Source organism: Gymnogyps californianus, chromosome 4, assembly GCF_018139145.2.
Source record: "Gymnogyps californianus isolate 813 chromosome 4, ASM1813914v2, whole genome shotgun sequence".
In the NCBI taxonomy this organism is placed as follows: Eukaryota; Metazoa; Chordata; class Aves; order Accipitriformes; family Cathartidae; genus Gymnogyps; species Gymnogyps californianus.
This window is the reverse complement of record NC_059474.1, coordinates 57910663-57936612: the sequence shown is the minus strand read 5'-3', so window position 1 is coordinate 57936612 and position 25950 is coordinate 57910663. Positions and strand designations below refer to the sequence as shown.

The 25950-nt window shown below is 36.5% G+C and overlaps 1 protein-coding gene across 2 annotated transcripts in view; it reads left to right on the top strand.

Annotated features, from left to right (window-relative positions):
* TBCK (TBC1 domain containing kinase) overlaps nt 1-25950 on the top strand; it is a 113647-nt gene that overhangs the window by 48842 nt on the left and 38855 nt on the right. For both annotated transcript variants that reach the window (XM_050896233.1, XM_050896232.1), the window contains 4 exons: nt 1074-1157; nt 5738-5823; nt 13904-13940; nt 15346-15507. In XM_050896233.1, coding sequence (XP_050752190.1) covers nt 1074-1157; nt 5738-5823; nt 13904-13940; nt 15346-15507 — 369 coding nt within the window. The remainder of the gene's footprint in view (nt 1-1073; nt 1158-5737; nt 5824-13903; nt 13941-15345; nt 15508-25950) is intronic.

Here is a 25950-nt window from a genome sequence, read left to right as displayed (position 1 = left end):
GTCTATGTGGGGGAAAACTAGTTTCTTAGGACAATGACTCCTATTATGCCTACTGTGCATACTAATTTAAATATTTCAACAGATTTTTCTTGCTCTTGGACATGTTCCTATACAGTTTGATTGTAGAACCTGGTTTCCTTCCCTTTGAAGCAAAATACAATAGTAGTGAATTATGTAAAATTTTCTGTTCTGGTTTACAAACTTAATTGTACACATTTGGTTCGGATATTTAAAAAGTGGTTTCAATACTAGAAAAGTTGTAACATAGAATTCAATCATAACATGATCCTACATCATATTTGCTATAAATCTGATGTTTTGCTTAGAAACTTCCAAAATTATATTTATTGTCTTTGGACAATTTACAACAAACCCGTATTTCTTTTTTATATCTGTGGTCTAGCACCATGGCTAAGAATTGTATTACAATAGATTGTCTCTCAGCCAAGTTCCCAGGAATTAAGCAAGGGGATAAACACTTAAGTTTTTACCCTCTATGTAAAACGTATGTATGTGAGGAGCTGTTGAGAAATTTAAGACGTTTTTGTCCATCTTTGACAGTATTTTTAATTGTATTCCACTCTTGTGTTTTTTCATCTGAATTCTATCATCTTTAGTCTCTGAGCAGAAGTAAGAGATGAGATGCAAGTCTGATGGGGCATAAACTGGGTGTAAGTTCTATAGGAGAAAACCCAGAAGACTGCAACAATGCAGTTGTCTGAAACTGTCTTATAAAATTTTATTCGTGCAGGGACCTTCACTTTTTGACCCAAACATTGCCATGGCTTTCCAAACATCATCTCATTACTTTGTCACTGAGAAGTGTGGAAATAAACTGGGAGCAGATCAGGTCCAGCCAGCTTTATATTGATTACTCAGTGACAGAAAGAGACTTTTGTAGGAGCTTTTAAAAGTCTTTAATGAGGAGTGTGCCCTTTTTATGTGTTTTACAATCATTTTTGCATATAGATTGATTTAAATATTTATGCTTATTATCTGTTTAATAATGAACTTTTTTAGGTGTACTTATGTTTCTGCCTCTGTAGTTGCATCCATTTTTCTAACTCTTTCAGCTCTGGCATATGCCTGCATGTCTGCTTTTATCCCCAAGTATTTGTATAACTTCTTTCTGAAGGATAATTCTCACGTTATCCAAGGTAAGTAAGTCCCTTCATTTTTTTTTTTTGTAGTTCTGAGAAGTAGAATTATTTCTGGATATATAAATACACTTTTTCAAGTGGTTGTAAAATTGGAACACAATTAGAATCACACTGTAGAAATACCCACCTATTTCTTTCAAAGGCTTTATTTTAGATAAATAAGAACAACAGCTGTGCAAGAAAAATAGGAACAAAATAAGTGGGTAAAGATTCAGGCAGGAGAAAAAATCCAACTGCACACAATGTCATGGTTTAGGCCCAGCTGGCAGCTAAGCACCACGCAGCTGCTTGCTCACTCCTCCCCCCGACCACTGGTGGGGTGGGGAGGAGAATCGGAAGAAAAAGTAAAAACTCATGGGTTGAGATAAGGACAGTTTAATAGGACAACACAAGGAGAGAAGAAATAATAATAACAGTGATACTAATAATAATAACAATAATACTAATATTTTAGTATTAGTGAAGCGAGTGATGCACAATGCAATTGCTCACCACCCAGAACCCGATGCCCAGCCCGTTCCCGAGCTGCAATCCCTCCTACCTCCGGGCCAGCTCCCCCGGTTTATGTGCTTAGCATGATGTCATATGATATCGAATATCCCCTTAGCTAGTTCAAGTCAGTTATCCTCACTGTGTCCCCTCCCAGCTTCTTGTGAAAATTAATTCTATCCCAGCTGAACCAAGAAAGTTAAAAAAAAAAAAACAAAACCAAACCAAAACCAAACAACAAAACCCCCAAATGTTCTGTGTGATATCCAAGAGAAGAGTCAGTTGATCATGCAAAGTCGTAAAGTGAGGAAATAGTCTTACCAGTGTTAGATGTAAAGACCTACCCTTCAGGTGATCAAAATCATGCTGTTACAGGAGCTATTTTGACAATGAGGGAAAATGAAGAGGAACAGTACAAACTAGGGGCTCTTCAGAAAATGGAAGTTATGGTATTCAGAGGGTTAGGGATTTGAGGAGAATTTCTTACTGAACAGAAGATAATGTCATTCAATACAGGACAAGAGTTGGAGAACCCTGGGGAATAATGTTCCATAGTTCAGTCTTCAACAACTATATAGGTAACTCAGAGAAATTAAAACAATAGCTAGGAGGTAAATGTCTGTTCTACTTGAAAATTAATTGTAAATTTCATGGAAACATGAAGAACGAATTGTCTAGACCTAGAAAGCCACCTTGGCACAGTCTGTGTTGGAAAGATAATTTGTCTTGGAGATAGTTTTTAAAAACCAAAAGAAGCTGTCTGAAAAGCCATCAGTAGTTTAAAAAAAACAGGTGGTAATTAATGTTTTTAATTGCAAGCAGTTATGAGTGTTTATTGAATCTGGGTTTCAGCATAGCTTGCTGTCCTTGTATTTCTAGTAAAGAAATTCTTTTGTATATAACTTATGAAACTCCTCAACTTAGAAACTGCGTCTGTCATTTTTTTGTCTTCAGAAAATGAAAGGAAATTAAGAACTGATCAACAAAAAATAATTAGACATAAAAGCAGTTACATATTGGATAATAGGGAGAGAGCTAACATAAGGAGAGAACACAGTGGTTAGGAGAGTTTACATATGAAAGACAATGGGTAAGAGGTGTTATGAACTGAATATGTAAAATAATAGTTTGGAAAAACTATTCAAGAGAACTTGTTTGCATCCTTTTGTCTGTAAAGAAAGAGTGCTTGCTGGAAAAAAAGGGGCAGTAAAGGTCTAAAGATGAAAAGAGTAAGTATATTATATCAGATGCTCCTGTGGAGGCAACTGCTTTAGACTTCAAGATTAATAGCTTGGTAAAGACTTTTCTCAAGGGGGTATACTCTTCCATAAAATAACACTTTTGCTCTCTAGAGTTCCCTAATGTTATTCCTAAGGGGCTTTACAAAAATATGTATCATCCAAAGTTAGAAATACAGGTCAGTAGGATTCTGTGAACCAAAGTAGTGTAGGCGTTCTTGAGTTCCTGTGCAACATCTGGCATCATCAAGGACTCGGAGAGACTGGACCTTTTAGGATTCTTTCAGTATTCTGATTTAATCCTTTCTAGGGTCATATGTCAAACACCAATGTGTAAATACAGTTTTAAAGGAAAATTCTGTGTAATTTCCCTGCTTTATTGGGTTGGAAGAAAGTGTTAAGAATGTTTCATTTAACTGCCTACTGCAATTTTAGCTTCTTAGCTTCTTTGTGTCTTCTGTGTAGGGGTGTATGGGAGGGATCTTTTGAACTGCGGAGTTCAACATACCTCATTTCTGAGCTTGTCCTGTACAATGAAGACAAGTGTTTTTTCTAAGCTTATCAGATGTATTTCCTTACATGAAATAGGAAGCAAGAGCAGTTAAAGGGGTTTGGGTATGGAATGCCTAATTATGTAAAACAAAAATTCATATAATAAAATTCCAACCAACAGCAATTGGCTGGACCTAAGCAATATGTTTTTGTGAAGATTTGTGTGTTTTCAATAGACCCTTAATTAACCATGTAATCCCACACAGTAATTGTATTTCATGAGACTTGCTAGTCAAATAAAGATGGTATTTATCAACCAGTAGTATATCTGTAGAGAACCATCATGGGCACAAATCTTCATTTTTAAAATAAATGTGCTTCAGGGAAGCTAATTGTGAAATTGTTTTCATCAGCATATGGCGGAATGTGTGGGATTACTGGTTTGCCATACCTGACTTGAGATGACTGGCTGTTTCATGAAATAAAACTTACGTAAGATGCACCTTAGAGATGCACTTTTTAAAATTATTATCATGTAGTGTGGTATGAATTTAAGGCATGGATTCAGTTATCTCCCTAACTTGTATGCATGTGAATAAGAATAACTTTGGCTTGAAACTGAGAAAACGTGAGATATGTGAGTAGCTCCAAAGCAGTCTGGCCTTGGTGACAGAAAACTCAGCATGGGGCTGTTTAGCCACTTAACTCCCAAGCTGAGTGCTGCCAGGGCATCTGTGGCATAATAGAGATGCAGTATCAGAGGGGAGAGGCTGGCACTCCTAAGATGCCAGAAACCTCCTAAGAGGTTTAGTGTGCTGTGGCTTTGTCTTTTCAGCTCGAAGCAAAAGTTGCGAAATTCTGAAGTAGGCTCAAGAGGTCTTAATTTTAATTGCAACTTACCTTGGAGAATTAGGCATCCTTTCAAGTATAATTTGCAGTAGGACTGTGGCTTGTTTCCCTTGTGTTCTTACAGTGAGAGCATTGTTTATCAGTCCTCCTGAGGCAGAATCAGCTTTTAAAATTTCTAGTCCAAATAGAATTATTTTACAGAGTGATTGTTCTTAACTTGCTGGCTTAACCTGAGAGGAGCTAACTTGAGTGCAGGTAATCAAGACTTAAGTAAGACAGGAGTCTATAAACAACTGAATGTTTAGACCCACTTCTATTCTTAAATAAAGGTGTCTATGCATGGAATTAATCCAGCAGAGCCACTTCTGTGCTTCTTAGCAGTGGAATTGGAATTTAATTTTGCCACTTTGGGGATGAAGACAAACTGAATAATAGGGAGTTATTTGCTATCCACAAGAGAGACAGTAGTAGGCATCTAGTCCTTACAATAGACTTTAAAGGAAGCAACGGCAACTCTGGATGGCTAATTTGTGGAGCTGCGTGGACTTGGTGTTTGGGGGCTTATATTTGGGGACAGTAGTCTGTGGAGCATTGAGATGTCAGCACATTCTGATCTGGGAGCAGCATTCACATTCTCTCTCTCTCTTCCTCCCCTCAACTAGCTGTCTGGGCCCTAATTACTCTCTTCTTGGGAGCATGGAGGAAAAGGAATTGCCGTCTGTTACAAAATTGCAATGTGTTTGCCTCTTCATCTTCCTTCTAATAAAGCATATGACGGTGTGGACGAAATTGGGAGATTGGCAGAACAGAGAGAGATAAATCTGTCAGTGTCTGTGTTCTGCTGTCTGCTTCTCTTCCAATTAAAAGCAAGTGTTATTTAGACAACTTAATGAAATCGTGCCCGTCAGCCTGATGTGCCATGCTGAAGATGTAATAAATTTTATCTTTTATAATAGGTATTTTTCCTTATCTGTTCCAAAAAATAAAAATTAAGATGTTACTGACCATGGAATGGTAACCTTAAAGCCCCATTGTCTTAAAACCTCAACTTCCAGATTACAAAATTTAACTTTGTAGAAAAGGAACCACACAGATTATAATTTAAAGCGTATAAACTTTGTGTATCACTAAAACAGTTTGGGTCTTAAAAATCCTTGGAACAATCTTGTTCTAATTTGCTTCCACCAACATCTTGTGGCTAATACTCATACTGAGAAATCTTTAACTTTGCAAGTCAAACATAATCACAACCTAAGTGTGAACCAAGTAAACCATTGTTGAAAATCCAAATTGAGAAGTACTAAGGAAGAGAAATGAAACGTTTCTTCCTCTGTATTGAATATAATGGTGACAAGGAGGACAGTAGTGGTATTCACTTGCTGTTTCATTGTAGGTTTAAAAAAAACAAAAAAAATTGGTGTTCTTCCTTTTCTACAGTTCTGTTGTGAGCTAGCAGCATGTGGTGTCTTGTGTTTTTGACGATGATCTTGAATTTGGTTGTCATTTCAGAATACCTGACGGTGTTTTCCCAGATGATTGCATTCCATGATCCAGAGCTGAGTAACCACCTTAATGAAATTGGTTTTATTCCAGATGTAAGTGCTAAGGGTTCTTACAAGTGTTGTTCAAAGGAAGTAAAAAATGGAAAATGAGAGTAACTAGGATGAGATGCCTTTCCAGACTGTTTATATGTGTGCAAGCGAAGGTTAATCTGTAGATATGTCAGACCTTGGAAAATGCTTAGCAGTCATTTGTTGGAGTCTCAGAAACATTGGACAAGTGCATAACTTGTGTCTAAGTTCTATGCTTTCATTGGAAGAAGTCTGTAAGATGGAGGAAAATGAAAACTGAGAACACAGCCAAAATGTAGGAAAGAGGGAAGGCTATGTTGGAAAAAGCAAAACAAGGCCGCCTTTAGAGCCTCACTTTTAGCTATCACTGTAAATAGTGAAGCTTTCCTCCTTCGTTTACAGAGGCGTGTATAGTCCAGAAAGCCAAGATAATACTCTATAAAAATGTTTCTCTGCCTATTATAGCATTATTGAAGTTTATGGCTGATGTTTTTGAAAAGTAGATTTAGGCAAGGCTATAGAGAGAACATTGTTAATTGATACAGTCTATATCATGATATATTTGACATTTAGAAATTTGGTAATTACAAGTTGGTTGTAAGAACAGATGATGACTGAGAGGTCAAAATGGAAGAAGGAAGCTGAAGTCAGGAGACGTCGATGTAGAAATATAAATTTCATAAATAAGAAATTTATATGCATTTCTTCTATAAGCAACATAAAGCTTATTTTAGCAGAAAAGCCTTCTACTTATTAGGAAATGCTTTAAGTTGAAGCAGCAAGGCCAAGCCTCTGAAAGTCATTTATGTGCACAATTCCTGGGTGAATTGGTGTTTCTTTGGGACTGGCAGATACTCATCACTGTTTACAAAGATTGTAATGGAGAAGCAAATATATGCTTTCATTTGTAGAGGTGTTTTTAGTGTAATAATGTTGTTTATGAATGATACAAATTTAAAAGATACTGTGGCATTAAAATGAGCAGAAGAGAAAGCCAGTGTATTGCATTATAAAGAGAGATGTTTCAGAAGGCCGCATGTGTTGCTGATGTCCCACATCTGAAGAGGGTGGATGGGAGGAAGATGAAGGGAAGGTGGGGAGAAGGGAGACCATTCATCTGTGAAAGCCTAAATATTTTGGGGGGGATGAAGGGCATGGGTAACAGCAATATTTAAGTTCCTGGGAGAGAATCAATTTTGCAGCATCACTATGTAAATGCACTTGATATTTGTCTGTTAAAGGCTGTGGATGACCAAAGCAATTACTCTGTATATTTTGTCCAGGATACTAGTTCCCACTGAAGAGGTAGAGATGTAATTTCCCTGGCCGTCTTACAGGTCCCCGTTTCTGCTACTAACCTACAGGAGCTCTGTAGCAACCCATCTTGGGTGTTAGCTGATCTTTCAGCAGCTCCTAGTATCTGCTTATACAGTTATAATTCTCCACTGAAAACTTTCAAGGTGCAAGTCAGATGGAATAGTTTAAAATCACCTGTTTTGTTATATTTTAGTTTTTGTGTTGTGCCAGTCATTGAACAGCACATAGTCAAATGTGAGCCTTGTCTCTAAGTGTTACAGTCTAGAGATGATTAGGTAATGTACTAAATAATTACGAAACAGAGGTATATTTAAAAAAAAAACAACCCTTGCGTTGAATACAAATGCTAGTTCTAAAATTAATTAACATTAACCTCGGAAGAGAGGTTGTCCTAAATCGTCTTTTTTTTTTTTTTTTTAATAATGAAAAGTTGTTCTGCCTTTTGGATTAGTGAAGAGAGGTGATTTTTGTACCTGTAACAAGAGAGCACAGGATCCATCAAGGTGAAGGATATGCACTGTAGTAATGAGATCTGAATCAGAGTTTCGTGCTTGAGTACTAATCCTATCAAAGTAAACCCTGATTAATCTGTCATCGTTGAAACGCAGGCTCTGCTGCAGGAAAGATTGTGTTTCCTGGCACCCTTCTCATTTGCTTCGGGTCACGTAGCTCTCAGAATATTAAGCACTGCTGAAGCTTGAATAGTTGTGAATATTGTTAGCTGATGTGGTGCCTGGATTAAGTACATTGCTGTGGCTATGTGATTTACATGTAAATAGAGGGATATATACGGTGAATCTTACAGTTCTTCTTTGCTCACTCTCCCAAAGTTTATTATCTCCCCCACCCTATATAATGCTTTATAACATGTTCTATATTTTACTGAATAGTTCTGACATCAACAGCAGACCATTTTGAACTGAAGAAAAACAAGGAAGTGTGCTACTATTACTAAAAGGGCAACTATAGCCGTAAATTATTCTAAAAAGCTTTCAGCTGCAAATTATGGAAGCTAGACACAGTTGTCAGCTGACCATTAACAGAGATGACTACGGCTGGCTGCAGTTACTTAATATCATTGTGCTGGAGCTGCTGTCATAGGCAGATACCTTAGCTTGGTTTTGGCAGTATGCAGGAGGTGTCAGTAATAGGGCTTCATCTAACTGAGAATTAAAAGTCCTGTGATTGAAGTACTTTAACTCTGTTCTGTTACACGATTACGTAGTGGTGAATCTGGGGGAGGGGTTTCTTGCTGGTATTTTTGTCTTGTGAGGTAAGTGATCATTCTTCAAATTTTGTTTGTGTAGGTGCATATAGGTGGGTAGAATCTAATATTAAAAATTGGACTCAATCTGCATCCTCTTTGCATCCCCAGTCATCAAAACATTTTTGCACCTTTCTGTAGCATTTAAATATATGATTAATTGTCTAGGCACCATATAGGCTTGAAGCTAAATATGTGTGTATGTATTTCAAAGACAACGTGAAGGTGCAAGATCAGGGTTTTATAGAATAGACTATTTCAGTTGGAAGGGCATCTAGTACAACTGCCTGAGCAATTCAGGGCTGACCAAGTTAAAGCATGTTGTTAAGGGCATTGTCCAAATGCCTCTTAAACACTGACAGGCCTGGGGCATCGACCACCTCTCTAGGAAGCCTGTTCCAGTGTTTGACCACCCTCTCGGTAAAGAAATGCTTCCTAATGTCCAGTCTAAATCTCCCCCGATGCAGCTTTGAACCATTCCCACGTGTCCTATCACTGGATACCAGGGAGAAGAGATCAGCACCTCCCTCTCTACTTCCCCTGCTCTGGAAGCTGTAGAGAGCAAAAAAAAATTTTTCTTAACAAATGAAAATTAAAACAAAAAGCAGCGGTTGGAAGGCAAGCTTGTTAGGACAACTCAGCAAAATAGAATTCTGGTTTATTGTTGGACAACATTGTTTCACACATACATCAAACAGGCCAAAAAAAAAAAAAGAAAAAATAAAAATAAACAGCAACTTCATAGAAAGAAAAAAAAAAAAGAGAAAAACCTTTTTATCTTTGGCCTTACCACCTCATACAAACCACAATCTATGGTACAGCTAAAGTACATACACAAAAAAAGTTACTGGAATGCTCAGAAAAAGATTGTAAATTTATTTTTTTGCATTTTTGTCTTTTTTTTTTAAATTTTTTTACACAGTTTTGTTTTATTCTCCTTTGAGATAATGGTTTGGGCCTGGTCACACCAGACGTAAAGTCAGAGACAGGTAACAAGAGAGATATACACTTCAAAGCCCTCTTTTTGGTCAATCCGAGATCACTTAAAAATGGCAGACCTCATAACATTATGTACAAAAAAATAAAAAGTAAATAAAAAATACAAACAAATCCTCCTTTAAAGTACTTTTAAGAAAAAAAACAGGGCCTTGAAGTTTTGGTGCTTGGGGCAGAGGGGGTCTGTGGGGGAAGAAGGGGGTTTCTCTCCCCACTAAGGGGCAAATTGTTTCATGTATTCGTTGAGTGGCAGTGCTGGGCTGGGCGAACTGGGGTTCACTCTACTTGGTGAGAATGACCAAGCAGAGGTGGGGAGGAACGGGTGTCTGGGGGCCGGGGAGGGGGTTGCGATGGGATAGGGCGGGGGGCAAGGGTGAGAAGGATTCCTTTTAGCTGAGCATCATCCTTTTAGCTGAGGATCATTCTTTCATTCTTTCTTTGACCACTTTTCTGTGTAGCGATGTCAAATGATCTTTTAGTTTAGTAAGCTTGGAAAGAAAGATTGGATTACTTAACAGATCTTCAATATCTGGGATTGCTACTGGACAATTCAGTAAGAAAAGAAATATATGGTACCTTTTCTGTATCCTTTCTGTTGTAATTTAAGCCAGTGCCTGCCTAAAGTGTATAGAAAGCAGGTTAGCATGGCAAACAATCTTACAGCTGTCCCTTGCATGGTTTTTAGCATGTTCTCCTGAAGCAAATGAGCTACTCACTGTTGGAGGTAGAATACTTGCCCGTGTTGCCATTGATTGTGGTAGTTCCTGTATTCCTGTAAGTGTGACTTCAGCTTTGAGAAGGAAAGGCTCCAACATAAAAAAGTCTTGAATACTGAAAATAGTGTGAAATACATGCTATAGCATAAGTTTTTTTGTTATCCATCTATAAATTATTTTTATAGTGGTGAAGACATGACAGTTTACCAGTTTAACACATTGCATTGAATGACAGATGGTCAGGTGAGGATTCTTCTATAAAAGATTGTAAGAATAATGATTACTCTTATTGTGTTTGTTATCTTTAAAACTATAGGTATTTAACCTTGATCTTAGCTCTGTAATTCTATGAGGTGTGGAGGGTGAACTTTCTTAGAGATTTTTTAATTTTCTTAGAGGTTTTTGGTAAACTTAAGTGTTATATACCTCCATAATGAACAAAGAACTTGTGAAGAATGTTGGCATTTTTGATGTTTTGAAAACTCAAACCTTCAATTTTAAATAATTCATTTTCATTATCCTGCAACCAGGTGCATAGCTTCACTGTAGCTGCCTTAAGATGTTCATAAGGTGCACCTGGATCATACAGGACAGCCACTTGATTCTTACAGACTTTTCACAGAGCAAGAAGCTTGTGTATGCCTTTTAATACTCCCTACCATCCCCACCAACAAACATTAACACTCATTTTCACCTTGCTATTCCTTCTAAAATATCTTTAGAATCAAAATCCCCTGAGCCTAAATTTCTTTAAAACTATTGTCTTTACAACTGAAATCTCAATCTTTTGTAGACACAAGTGTGTAAAGCTCTCATCTTCTGGAGGAACAGTCAAATAGTGAAACAATCCAGACAGTAATAACAGGCAATAACAAAATCCTCATGGAAAAGGCTTTCATCAAAATTTGAGCCAGTATCTCTAAGAGCTTTGAATGTGTAATGGGAGATGCACTCTTCTCAAAGTATGTCCATCTAACTGTGGGCAAGTAAACATCTTCACTCTGTTGAAAAACAATGAACTGCATCTCCAGGCTCAGGTACTGAGCAGAATTTGTCACAGCAGAGCACTATTGGAATGGGAGCTTTAGCTAGGGATAATGGAAAGATGGAGAATGAAACCAAGTCTAAGGACAAGAGATTTCAATTGTAACAAAAAGACCTGTGGATTTATTCAGATTGTTTGAACGGGAACTGATGTTAGGGGACTGCTGTGTTCTTCATGTATAAGAAATGTCCAAGTCCTTACTTAAAAGCACAAAAGAGCTTGTATTTTACTAGCAAAGCAAAGTGATAATTATGGTGTTGTTGATCTCAAGCTCACTCTAAAAAATGAAGTATTGGTTTTACAGGCTCTTATTTTAATGTGACTTATTCTCAGGCTGTTCCAGCAGTTCAAACGCTACTTTGATTAAACATTAGGTATGCTTCCCAGCTACGGAGAGTTAAGTGTCAATAAAAAACACAACCCCATTATGTATCAGGGTTCAGTAGTGAAGGGTTGAAAACCTCTTTAACAGCAGCTTGTTAGTACAGAAGCATGGCACAATGCTGTTCCAGCCGGCGATTGCTAGAGGGCAGTATTTACTAATAATATGTTAGAAGTGTAGTCATTTAACTAAAAGAATTTGGTAGCCTATTTATTTGAGGACTTCAGGTCAGTGCAGTTCTTTTTGCCTGTGGTTTTCAATTTGGCTTGCATGGCGGAATAATACCACCAGTGTTGTGGCTTTTCTTTGCTTGCTTATTAGTAATCATAACCTCTTCAGGTTTACCAAGACCTCCTTGTCTTAGAACATTATATTTATGAAAATCAGAGGGAAAAATCCCTTCAATAAAAACTTGCCTGATACCTTCTACTTAAATAGTTTGACCTACTTTTCATGTCACTGTTGATAGGTTTGGTGAGGATGGTTTAGAGCAAAACGGTGCTTTGCCTTGTGGTTACCTTTTAGTAATCTGTTTAATGTTTCAAATTTTATGTATTTTCTTGTATATTTCTATGTAGATGCATACCAGATAGAGGTGTTTGTGAAATTAGGAGAAAGTGTGGATCCGCATTGGTAAAACATTTTAATGAAATATATCAAAAGGAGGAAATAATTGCTTTTAAATACCAAGGAAGTAATGTAGTTCAAAATGACATCCCCATAATATGTACCTCCAAGCAAAGAGGAACCTCAGGCTATTAGGAATGCTTGTTTTCCTACTGCATGGAAAGCAAGATATTGCATACATGCAAGCAGGTAAACAGGTATTAGATGATCACAACCACTGTAGGGGATATTTCAGGGAACAGGGTATGTTGTTATTCAGTAGAGAGCCATCTATTGAAGGCATGACAAAGAAACACTCAGGGAAATAGTATGAATGTATTATAAGATGAAAATGGTGATAGAAATTGATTTGTTTTGGGTTTTGAACCCTTAAAATCAATTAGCAGGTTGGAGGCCAAGCTTTATAAAAGCCTCCTGAATATTGAAAATGGTGAGCAGCCTGGTCATCACAGCTTTTTTAGTTTTATGGACAGTATGGTTCAGATACTATCAGATGCTCAGATGAAGACATAGGAATAAAATTTAGAGAGCTCTGTGCTAAAGAGCTTTTCATCAAATGTGTGCATCATTTAGTCAGTGCCATAACCCAGTTAAGAGTTCATGGAATAAGTAGTAATTTATTAACATAATATCGATTATGCTTTCTGCCTCTCATTTGCTTACTTCCAGGGAAAGCTTAATAGGAGGACTAATTTGCACTTTTTATGAGCTAAAAAGTAATGTATTAAGCTTTATGTCTAACTGTAAATCTTCAGAAGTGGAAAACAGATCATATGAGCTGTGCAACTGAGTAAAATTTAACAATGATCATCTCGCTCTTGCATTCCTAATTTGTGGGGACTTTCTGTGCAGGTTGATGTTTCAAGAAAATAGATGCCGTTGCCTTCAACATGCAAAATACTTCATTGAAAATTAAGAAACTCTTAAGGTGTCATAAATGCTTAGCTCTTCTAATGCATACTGAATTTTCTCTATATGATGTCATGAGTATGAAAATTTGCAGAAACTAAAGGTTTTCTGTAGTCATTGCAGCAGCACAAGTTCTTAGACAGTCTCAGAGTAGTATAAGTGCTGAAGCAGCCTCAAATTCGTCAGATGACATCTGCCTTTAAAAGTCACGGAAGAACATAAATGCTTAAGGTGTTAGTAACTGACACTATATGCTTTTGAGAATTAAACCATTCTTATTGCCTTTCACTGACAAGTATACATTTTAATAAATACCAACATAGGAGAAAAAGGTAGATATGGTTATTTTTTCTGTTGGAAATTGTGATTTGCACTTTTAATTATTTATGTAGAACCAGGTTTTTTCCATAGTCAAAAAGATATATTGAATCAAGTTGTTTTATGCTTGTTCAGATGTCCTTTGCTAATTTTCACTTAGTGGTATATGTATGTAAAGTGAGAACTGTGACAGTTTAATAGAGCAAGTTTTTTAGTTCTTTAAGACTTTGGGGATTATTTTTTTGCAAGCATAAGCCTAGTGAGGGTGGTGGTTGGTTTTGTTATTGTTTTCAATACAGTATTACAAACTAATAATTTGAAAGAGATCAGAATGGGGGCCTGGGGGAGGAAGAAGCTTCTCTGAGGGGCTAGAAGCTATGTGATAGTAGTTCTGCCACTGCAGTTATTTCCCATTTTGAATACATTCATGGCAAGCTAGGCAATTTTTTATGCAGTAGACAATTGTCAAAAACAGCTTTAGCTCTTAACATTTTTTTGTTCTCTTCCCCCCCCATCACCACCTTTTGCAGCTTTATGCGATTCCTTGGTTTCTTACAATGTTTACACGTGAGTATGCATTCTTTTTCTCTGATTAAGTGTTCTTATATTTCTTAAGCATAATTTTTCTCATTTTTTCAGCTAAAGCCTTCCTAATTGGTGTGATGTGTCTTATCACCTAGTAGGTCACTTGTAATTTGCAAGGATGTGTGTTGTGGTTTGAGTCTCAACAGTGCCTGTCACATACTTTCTGCCCTGATTTGACAATAATTAGCATTTTCTTATTTTTTAAAAAAAGTATTATATTAAATTTGAACTGAATTGTTTCACACATGCAGTATTTAGGGAGTGTGCAAAGGAAGCTGTTATCTGCTAGAAAAAGATATAATAATAGTTAGAAAAACAAACCCATACCTCACTACCTTCCCCTGCCCTCACCCAAATAATGTAAGAAAGAGAGTAACTTTGTTTTTGAAGACCAACAAAACAGGCTTTTTTTTTTTATTGCACTTCAATGCATTGTTATTCTACTAGCACTAGTTTACTATGATATTTGTACGTGTATGTTAGGAACAAAAAGAGCTTTATAATTTGGTTAGCTTTTAATGAAAGACAACAAAGTTAATAAAGCAAGTCTAGAAAGCAATTAAAAATTGTCTTTCCTCAAAGACCTCTGTGATTTTTTTCATGTCATGTCAACATTGGCAGACTTTGAATTAAAAAAAAAAAAAAGTGGCAGGATGAAAAGAGCTGATGGGTTATTTCTCTGATGAAATATCAAAGAATCTAATGTGAGATTCTTGATTGCAATTTCTAAAGATCTTGACTGTAAAGCACTGGTTCTTGCAGTTGTCCATTCTTCTAAAACTTTCATGAGAATCACCACCTTTGGAAAACCAAGGAGATGGTTTCCTTGGCAATGAATTGCAATAAAATGTTAGACCTATTTAGTTGGAGGATAGCTTATTTTAGGAGAGCCACCTTCAGCTTTATATGTAAAATGTTGCTATTTTTAAGAGGCCTTTCTCCTTGTCTTTCCTTTATTCTGCCAATTTTTGCTGTATTCTGCTCATTTTCTTGTCTAATTTTAAGTAGTTGAGCTTATTAACTCATTTACGTCTTCATACTATTGGAAAAACTGATATGCATGTCCTAATGCATAATTGCACTGTACGAAAAGAAAAATAAATTGCCTAATTTTGTGTGTGTTTGAAATATGAAAACCTGCACATTTCTAAGTATTTAATAATGAAAGAAGACACTGATGATTTCCAGAATAATCAAACTGCATATGAAGACAAACCTGTTTCTAAACAGGTTGAGTCCTTTTTTCTCCCAAATAAAAAAGAAATAACCCTAAGATGGGAGAGGAAAAAAGTATATAGGCAACTCCTTAAGAGTGTGCATGTGTGTATATGGTTTTTATCAACTTATATGCTTATAGCTTTTTTAATTGTGCTTGTTCATCATGCAGATGTCTTTCCTTTACACAAAATTTTTCACTTATGGGATACGTTACTGCTTGGAAATTCCTCCTTCCCATTCTGTATTGGAGTTGCAATACTTCAACAGCTGAGGGATCGTCTTCTGGCTAATGGATTCAATGAATGCATTCTCCTTTTTTCAGACTTGCCAGGTACAGAAAAAACTATTTCTTGCCTCTTTCTCTGTCTTCCCCAGTGTGTTGCTGAAGTAAGTATGTGCTTGCATGTGAATATATACTACAAATCTTACATGTATTTTGAAATCGTGGTAGATTTAGGCAAACTCACTGTCAGAGCGTGTAGGTCTTAACTACAGCTTGATGAAGTTAGTAGAAGTCTTTTTGCTGTTATCAGCAAGAATTAGGTGAGCTTATTATTATTTCCAGGTGAAGATTGGAGTACTTTCTTGTGAAATTTAGAACGATTTTAAGTAATTCATAAGCGACTGTAGACATGCTGTGTATAGAAACAATCCAGTTGATAGGGATCTCTCAGTGAAAAAAATTTAGTGCTGTTCTGAACAGTGTTTTTCTACTTTGGTGCTGGTACTAACCTGTTTTCCTTTCAAAAATAATTAAACTTTTGCTGTGGAAGTGATTAATGTAAAAGGATTAGGGAAAGCAGTATAGAAGCCATTGGAATTGCTCTGTGTTAAATCAGTTTCCATTTGAAATGTAAAGCTTTCAGAAGAACCCTCAAAATAGGATTGGAGGCTGCATGATTGTTGTGCAGAAGTTCTGTCTTCTTGTTCAGTGGGAGGTAGTTGACCTATCCATACAAGCAAGTGTTGCATCTTTTTAAAAAATAAATAAATAAATAAATAAAATTGCAGTTAACCATGAAGTTTGGGTCTTGTTTCTGAGCAAGTTTCTAGTGAGACAGTAGAACGCATTTGAACTGAGTAAGCCCTGTCAATGGAAAGATGTGTTTCCATTTGTGATGGACTAACATTTACATAACACATAAATTGGAAGGCTACTGCACCCCGAACATACTTATGTTCTTGTATTAATTTCCTCTCCAATCCAGGATCTTACTAACATAATATAGCTCTTGGTTAAGAGATGACACTGTTTTAATTGTGTGGCCTTTCTTAAGATACTTTAACTTTTGGGTAATCCCTGGGCTAATTATAGATTTAGTGGGCTCTGTTTGAACACCATGTGTGCAATTCAATAATTCATTTAAACAGAAGTCATTCTTTTTCAGAAGAACTGAATGAGAGTATCAAGTTTGGAAGAGCATTTAAGCTTAAAAGGTCTTGTTAAGTGTGGCAGTCTCCACAACTGCAGAGTTTACAGACGTTAGCAGTAGTCTAGGATATGGCAGCACACAGGCTGAGGCTAAGTTCATAGTTGCATAAATCAGTCTCTCAGAAGTTCAGTGAGTTGTCACAGATGAAGCTCTGTGATTTCTCCAAATATTATTGTCGCAAATTCTGTCTCTCACTGTATACCCTTGAACATGTGTCCAGATTTTAAAATGTGGCTTTTCTGCTACCTTTCAGTTTAGTATGTACTATGCAATTGCTACTGTATTTTTCAATTTATAAGAAATTTAATTAGGCCATTCATTATGGTGTGGGTTTTTTCATTTTCAGTCTATCTGCTTAGTCATTTCAAATGCTGTTATTACATTTAACTGGATATCTTAAGATGGTCTGAAAGGTGAGTGCTAAACTAAAAGATTGTCTCTCTCTCCCTTCCCTCCACCGCATCTATTAGCTGTATGTCTTAGTTAAATATAGATTCATTAATATTTAACTTATTTCCTTGCCTAAGGTCATTTCTCCCTATTTTTTTTTCCTTGAGTAGTTCTAAATATATATTCCAATTTATCTTGAACCAGCTGATTTACTGACAGCTGAAGTACTTTATAGTGAGGTCATGTGTAAGAACACGTTAGTTCTCATAATACGTATCTGTTTATATAATAAAATTAAATCACTAAAATCTGTAGTGTTATAATGTACATGCTTTCTGCTGATTATAGTTTATGACAACTTTGCTTATACTCTGGTAAGAAATGTTTTGGTAGAATGGTGTTTCTGAAAAGATTTTTTTTTTTTTTTAATGTTGGTGATGTCTGCAATATTTTGGATGTCAACAGTGGGACAACTGAATATTGTGAGATTAATCCAAAGCACTACCTACTAAGGAAAAAAAGAATGAGGACGGAAGACAATCCTAGTGTGACTTAAATATTATTAGTCTAGCTGAGACTTCTGTAATCAGTAACTTCTTTGAACATATAATTATCATAGCCTTGTGCCTTCTGTTTCTGACTTGACTCTTATTTCTGGTTAAGAAGTATTGACTGCTCATGCTTTTTGTCACCTGTGTCTTCCAAACAGGACTTCTCTTATTTTGGTTAAAATAAGTTGTGTGCCATGCCTGAGAATTTTCTGAAAGTAATTTACAAACAACCTTCACCTGAAACTGGGTCACCCCAAGGAAGAGATTATGTTGTTCAAAACGTCTGCGATAATTTCAATCTAAAATCAATTGTTGCTCAACAGACTGAAACTCCTGTGGTTTTTAAGCTTTCTGTGCACTGGAATGGCTTATCTCAGGCTGCCAGTGAAAGCGACTTGCTTTCCAGACTGATAAAGCTATTTTACTGCTGTCTTGTAACTTTGTGGAACACTTTTTTAAGATTTCTTGGTTTTACAGTAGCTATTTCTAAAAATGTATATTTAAAGTTTAAAAAAAAAAGTAAAAACCCACTGCTTTATTTCCAGTTCACTGCATATAACACAGTTTCAATTACTGTTTAAAAAAGTTAATGATGCGAGGAAAAAGAAGGGGCACAGTGCCATTATTGATTACTTGATTCTGAAAACCCTTTCCAATGCTTGTCTCAAACCTTACGCCATATTTTATCTATAAACCCAATACAATTGGGCATTACTTGCTATTTTGGGGAGCTCTATTGGAAATTTTAGTTTGTTTTTATATAGTTTTAACAATGTTCTAGCATATTAGGAAATCTATTTGAAGTATTTGAAAAAATAATTGGTTAATTAAGAATACTGGAAAATCCCTTTGCTATAGCAACAAATGTTCTAGTTCATTCCTCGTGGGGCTGTATAAAGGGGACATATAAGCAACTGCTAAAACTTAAATAGAATTAGATTGTTTAGGAAATTGCTACCCCAACATGTTTTTTTTTTAATTCTCTCTCATTTATTCTTTCATATTTTTTTTTCCTTGTGTTTAAGGAGCTCTGTTAAGTATAAACTTTATTCAAACAATATAAATACAGGGAAGATTTAGGAGATACTATTTGAGACAGACAAACAAAACCAACCCTGGAGTCATTGCTAATTCTTTATGTGTAGTTTTGAGATTTAGTAAATTTCATCTTACTTGGGTGATGCAGAGAGAGCAAACGCAGTATGCATTACCTTTGTTTTTCCTTTATCTAAATCTGACAAGTAGCAGGAGAATGTGGCAGGAAAATGAGGATGGTAAGGGTGGCACTACTATTATGTGATTCCTGAGGTACCAAGAACAGAGACAGGACTCTGCTTTCAGACCAGGACTGACTTGTACTAAGCCAGTTTGGGAATGTCTGCTTCTTATGTATTAGCAAATTTACAACCCAGAAGGCTCTTTCATGCGTTAAGGGCCAACTGTATAAGTAACTTTACTTTAAAATTTCCAGTTTTGCTTATAGCTTAGTCTTTAGCATCTTGCCATAAGTTTGTGTGATAATGTACATTATGCAACTCAAAAGTTATGATTATCGTAGCTTGACTTGATTACTAAGTTCATTACCCGCCGTACAAGTAGTACAAAGTCACCAGCACCTTTTGTTAGCAAACCAACCCGGGAAGGAAGCATCCAGATATGTACAGCTCTTTGCAAACAGTTGAAGGATCCCGTAGACCAATTCACTCCCACCTGGAATGGGTGCAATATAGGGCCTGGCAAACAGATCTCCAGAGATCCATGCCAATATTATCACTGACATACAGAGATTAATTATGGCCTTGAGAAGGGATAGGGCAACTAACAAAAAGATGGGGACGGATGCTATTAGAGAATAGGGAAACACTAAGCCTAGACATAAGACATACTTTCAAATAAGCCTTTTATGTTAGTTCACACATAATTGTAATTTTGGAGCAAGGGGAGGGTTTGTTCTTTTAATGCAGTGCACCTTAGGAAGGTGTCTTTTTGATGACTCCAGGCTAGTCAGTGCTTCCAAAGGCCTCGGCCTCGGATAGGAAGTCCAGAAAGACTGGCTGTGGAAAAGCAATCCAGTGCAACGAGGAGCTACAGTAAAATGGTTGTAGTGGAAAACGTAGAGGATTCTACTTTGTGAGACACAGGCATGTAGCTTTAAGATGCAACATGTAGTCAAAGATCTAGCTATCATCAAACCACAAAAATAAATGATTCTCCAAGGAACAGAGTTTCTCTAATGTGGGAGAAACAGTTATATCTGTTGCCATTGTAGTGATGTGCCAAAATGCTGAATCCCATGATGGTGAAAGCCATATAGATGCTTAGGAGCATTACTTCCAGCTCAGAAATGGACTAAAGATTTAAAAAATCTACACTAAGATTGTACGGTGCAGTTTTGAATGATGTGTTTCTGCTGACAGCAGCAGAATTAGGCACACATCAGAGAACTCTACTTTAGATATGTATCCGACCCTAGGTAGCTACCATTTTACTTTCTGTTGTTTTTCTTCCTGAAAATCCTTTGTCTGCCCACATCTGTGATTCATACGCTTTTATTGTGCCAGAAATTCTGGTGGTTCAGCATTTAGTTAAGATTTCATAGGAGGCAGAAATGGCAGTTGGCCGCCAAGCCCACGCTGAGTTTGTGGGTGTTTGGTGCCTGTTCCCATTCCCACTTCTTGAATAAAAATGTAAACTCCAAGATCAAAACACCAACTTTGAAGAGACTGAAAGAGATACAGTGAGATCTTCTGTGTGTCAGTGAGCAGTAGAAAAACAAAGGTAATGTAGTGTTTTGATTAGGGTTTGATTTTTTTTATCATACAGTTGAAAATGTCCTATTGCTTGGATTAAGGCTCTGAGGAATAGAAGTTGTAATAGCTCTTTTAAAAGGAAACTTTTTTCATAACTTCAGCTATGAAATTTTGACACGTGGCTTTGTTGTAGCTTGCCCAAGTTTAAAACTGTTGTCCCCCATGGAAGATGACACTGCAAGGTGATTTATCATGGGGTTAGTGAAACTGGACTGCTTTTTCAAATTACAATGTATCTGAAGAAAAACAGCAATTTGGTCTCTGTCACATGAAGCACATGATAATGCTGCTATAACATTAAAAAAATGGATTGGAAGTATCAAAAGACATCAGAAGCTAAAAGGAAATCACGTTTCTGGTTTTCTTGAAAGGTGTAGGTCCAACAGATATTTATGGAAACATCTTTTTCTGAACATACTCCTCATCTTTGCTATGTTAGATGGCTTTTTTTTGTATGCAAGTGGCAGGTTTATTTTATAATGCAATTCCTGAAGGTTATTATTGCTAAATAATGGCATTTATGAAGCAGAAACTGTGCATAGCTGCTAGTAAGTGCTTTTTGTGGTGTGGTTTGGTTTGGTTTTTAAAGGCTTACAGCCAACTGTGGGTTGGGACCTGGCTTTGGTACAGAAGCAGAGCAATTTGTTAGGGCACACCTGCTCACCAAGGCTGTTCGGTAGTGTCAAACTCTGTAAGATTGATGTCATTTTACCTGAAGCTGTGAATTCTTTAATTATTCGCGTTTTCCACTTGTGACATGAACAAAATGCAGTTCTATTTATAGATTCTACCTTCTTGAGACTAAAGAGAAATGCTGCGGTGGGTGACACACTAAGGAAAAAAATACCAAAATCGTTTATTTTATTCATATTAGTGTTCTTGCTAGTCTGTAGTTGTCACTGGCAGAAGAAAATCAAATACATATCCTTCAGCAAAGGACTGTCTGTCTCAAGAGATTGTGTTTCATAAGAGTGAAAAGTGAGTTCATCAGTAGAACTTTCCTAGTGCATGTCTTAAAATCAGTCTGAGGTGCAGCTTATGCCTCCTGTTTCTTGGTAGAACCTGTATGTACTCTTCGTGGCAAAAGGGGACTTCAGAGAATAGGATAATCCACCTGTTAGTCATTTAGGATTTTGTACGTGTATTACCCTGGAATAAAATCAAAGTACATGAAGGTAGACCGTCAAACATGCTAGCATTTTTAGGTATAGAGAGACAAAATTCAGGCCACTCTTATCTGAGCTTTGCTTCCAGATGTGGCAATTTTTTTTTTTTTCTCTTTACAAAGGTGTTCAGGAAAATGTTTCCCTCTTTTTTTTTTTTTTTGTTTTTTTTTTTTGTTTCATTAAAATTATGAGCATGACTAGTCCAGGTTAGACTAGTGCTTAGAAAGCAAGAATATGCACTAGATTTTTTTCCTTTTGCAATTATGGAAAATATTGCTGACAGAGCAAGGTGCCTAACAGGGTATCTGTCTATATTTTTGTTATGCTGAATGTGTTTGTTTGCCTGTACAGGTATAAATGGTCTTCCCAATAATCTCTAGTTCTCTAATTGTTAATTGAGGAGGTTTTTAAAATGAGCTGCACAAATACTCCAGGGTTAAAATTCCTTGATTAAAATGTACATTAGCAGCATATCTCTGATTGTAGATATATTTTGGGGGTGTGTATATCCATTGTTGTTAATAGAGATACACATAACTACTTAAACACAGAATTGGAATGACAGTGTAGGCTGAGAGCTAGAAAAATCTTTCTGCCAAAGGACGGACTCAGAAATGAGGTCTGTTGAAGTGAATTCTCAGCGGTTTCATACTTTGGGTAGCTGTCAATTCCCTTTGGTCTACTTTCCCATATTCAAAGAACTTAAACTCTTGCCTTTATAAATCTGCATGAGGCATTTGATTCTGTCTATCCCAACGTCTTTGTTCTTAATATACTAAGAGCTGGAGTTTAATAGAAATCAACAGAATGACCAAAACTAAACATGGAGAACTAGAGCAGGGTTTGTACCTAAAGCTAAGACGTTGTTGATATTGCAAGCTCGGAATAAATTTCAGGACTGGATTGTTAACATTGAAGGGCAAACCTTGGTCAGGAAGGACAGGTAACCCAACTGGGAAAAGCTCACATTGTATGTGAAGAATGTTGTCTGTATTCTGAAAATGGTGATAAATGGGCTAAGTACCCATCAGGGGTGTGTCAGGTGAAACCTCTGTCACTGCAAAAATTTAAAAAGTCTGGCCAGGCATCTGTAGGGGATAGGCTAGTCACATATCATTTGGCTTCAGAGCAAGGCAAGGAGCTAGACAATCTATTGCTGATTCTTCAATCCTTATGCTAAAAAAGCCAAAACAAAACAAAACACTTTTTTCTTTTTTTTTTTTTTTTTTTTTTTTTTTTTTTTTTTTTTTACTTACCAGCATAGCATAGTTCTAAGGAAACAAATTCAGCAATCACGTAAGCTGATAGAGTATAAACCACAAACTTGTTTGCTGGGAATGTAACCCTAAAATGACGCAAACTTAAAAATGTCTTTAAAATGGTCTTTTGGGGGGTTTTGTTATAAAAAATATGATATTTAGGAATGTACTTCTTAAATACTTTCATATGTAAATTCAAATGGGGGAGTGTTAGAAAGCTTTTTCACAGAATGGGGGAACTTTTTTCCTTGACTTTTGAGTAGGTTAATTATGCAGCAAACTTTAAATCATTTAGAAATGTATATTGACAAGGTTGGCCTGATGTTAGATGCTTAAAGCTACTAGTTTTGTACTGTGAAACACTAACAGAGGCTTGACTAATTCTAAGCGCTGAAAGTTTTGCATGTCAGTAAGTTATCTACCGTAGTGCCAAATGACAAGCATTTTTTTAGAAATGAAAGCAGTTTTAAGCATGGGTACATAAGCAAGATGGTTATTATCCTTTCTGTTTACAGTTGCTGTATTTGTGGGAAATTAATAACATTTCAATGTTGAATAATATGTTTCTTACTCAGTGGTAGTTTGTGGGTGTTACATGGTTCAGGATACTCTTTAGGCAGATCTAGATATCTTATCTATATTAATCTTTACCCAAAGGTTTTTCCATTATTGGTCTAGGAACGAACAGGTCAAATTAGAGGCTTTGATCCTTTTCTCATGGCAACAGGTGCTCCTTTTCAAGGTTACTTGAATTTTTGTCTTATTTCAAAACCAGAAATTCTAAGTTAAAGGCTAACAAGAGGAGAGCTCTGCTAATACAAAGGTGTTCTACTTATGGCTCTTTAGAGATTGGTCCATTTTATAAGCATTTGATCTGGTTGGAGTTTCTGACTGTAGAGTTTTTCACAATTTTATACCTATTATGTCTGGGAAACACTGAAGTGGCTCGTATCTACTACCTAGCTAGAAATTTAGACAGCATGATCTTATTAATGCATACTGAGCTTCAGTATGTGCATATTACTTCTGTGAAACACAAATTTAGGATAAAGGAGGTAAGTTTCACTAGTATTCGAGATTGCTAAATGTCTGTTGAGTCAGTTTTAGAAAGATTTTAACAAACCATACAACACAGAAAAGCCAAAACAATGTTTTTCCTTCAAAAATTGAATGTTGTCAGACATTGTGTTGGTGGTACAAGTTCCTCATCTCCATGTATATCTAACAAGTTTCTCCTCTAAGCTGATCCCTGCAGTTTGTAAACCTGTCCTTTTATGCATCTTCTGTAGATGGTTATCATCTAGCTATGAAATAATGTTCATTCTGCTGCTGATCTGCTTTATTTCCCCTTATTCTTGTGTATCTGTCGGATTTTGCGTAGTAGCCTCCATCTGACTATTTCCATTATACAGTGTGAATTCATGTCCTTCTGTTGTTGGCCAGTACCCTAATCTGATGTTAGGAGCAGACCAGATGTCTTTAACATTTTGTTAGTTTGTAGAAAAGTCTGCTCTTAAACAGCCGTGGCACACCTCATAAAACTGTTTAAAACGCACTCTCCTGTCGGAGCTTAGCTGACATTACAGTCTTTACATAATCTATTTTGGTCTTCTTTCTCAGTAAACCATAGCATGTGGCATGTGGTGGTTCACTTACAGTAAACCTTTGCTCTTCATACACTCATTCATCATTCTGTGTCTTCCCTGCTCATCCTTATCAGTGCAGGACAACATCATATTTCCATACTGGAAGGCATTCTTTATGAAATCTTTTCACTAAACTGCTGAGTCAGAGCAATTTTTACAATCACGAGTAAGAAAAGGATTCACCTTTGTCTTTTATGCAGTCTAATGTCTTGGGAATAACTCAGTGTTTACTGCTGCTTCTCTCTATTGCTCACTACTTTGGTAAGTGTTGCATGAACTGGTCCAGACGACTGCATAACTGCAGGTACTGTAATAGTTGTACTTTCCATAACTCTCCTGTCAGCTTCTCTTGTTTACACACAGGCTGCAAACATACCTGCTGTTGGTCTCAGCAGAAGTGTCAGTACCTCACATAGATATGTCATTTCTACTTGAATTATCTTCATAACACCCTCCACTACAGGACTCTTATCTGGATACATTCTGAATTTTTCAGTCCTCGAACATCTCCTTTATGGATTAAGACAAGGGACCCACAAGTTCTTTTTCTGCTCTTTGGACATTGCATGTGATTTCATTACATAAAAACAAAAGTCCTTCTTTTCCCAGTGTTTCTGAACCCTGATGCAGATGGTTGATGTGCTTTCACCAAGCAAGGGCCTGAACCATTTCATGTTTGATATACTAACTGCTGCTTGTGGACATTCAGGCTCAAGAATAGTTTAAATTGTTGTCTTTCCTTTCCAACAGCAAGACTACTGTCACATATACACTGAAAATGGCAGTATCGTCCAGAGGTAGTAAAAAATACTGACTGTGGAGAATTGTCTAGAGAATTTTTTTTTTATTCCAAGATACTGAAAGAATCCAAGAATTGTAGAGTAATATGCTCTCATATTGAAATTATTGATCCTTATTACAGCCGTGCAACATGCAATCTGTCTGAAGAAGTAGTACTATAGTTTGTTCCTTTCCTTCTGCATCCAATCATTTTTCTAGCTGAGTGCAACTTCTGTACACCTGCTGTATTACATAAAAAAATATGATGGCTCCTTGATTGACAGCACTTGTTCTCCCGGCAGCTCTTGAAAGATGCACACCTTGCATCCATGTAGAAAGAAGAACAAAGACTTCCATCTTATTAGCTGAAAAGTTTTAAAATTAATGACTGATATTTATGTTGCCTTTGAAATTTTGTTGCAAGGTGCACTGAAAGGGATGCTGATGTGTGTAAGTAAGAGCAAATTACTATCCACAAAACAATGAAATAACACAACTATCCTATAATGTATAGAATAAATTATATAAAAAGAATAATTTTGCGCTGACATTTTCATTTATAGTAACCTTCTAGCAGTAATAGATACAGAGATGTGGGATAGAAATGTCACTTCTCTTCCTAGATTTGTCCTTTTAAATATCTAGGCTTAGTGTATCTTTTTGTATGTCATCAGAAAAGAAAAGGTTTATGGCCTTTCACCTATATTTCTTCTGAGAGCAGGAATCATGAGATCGAACT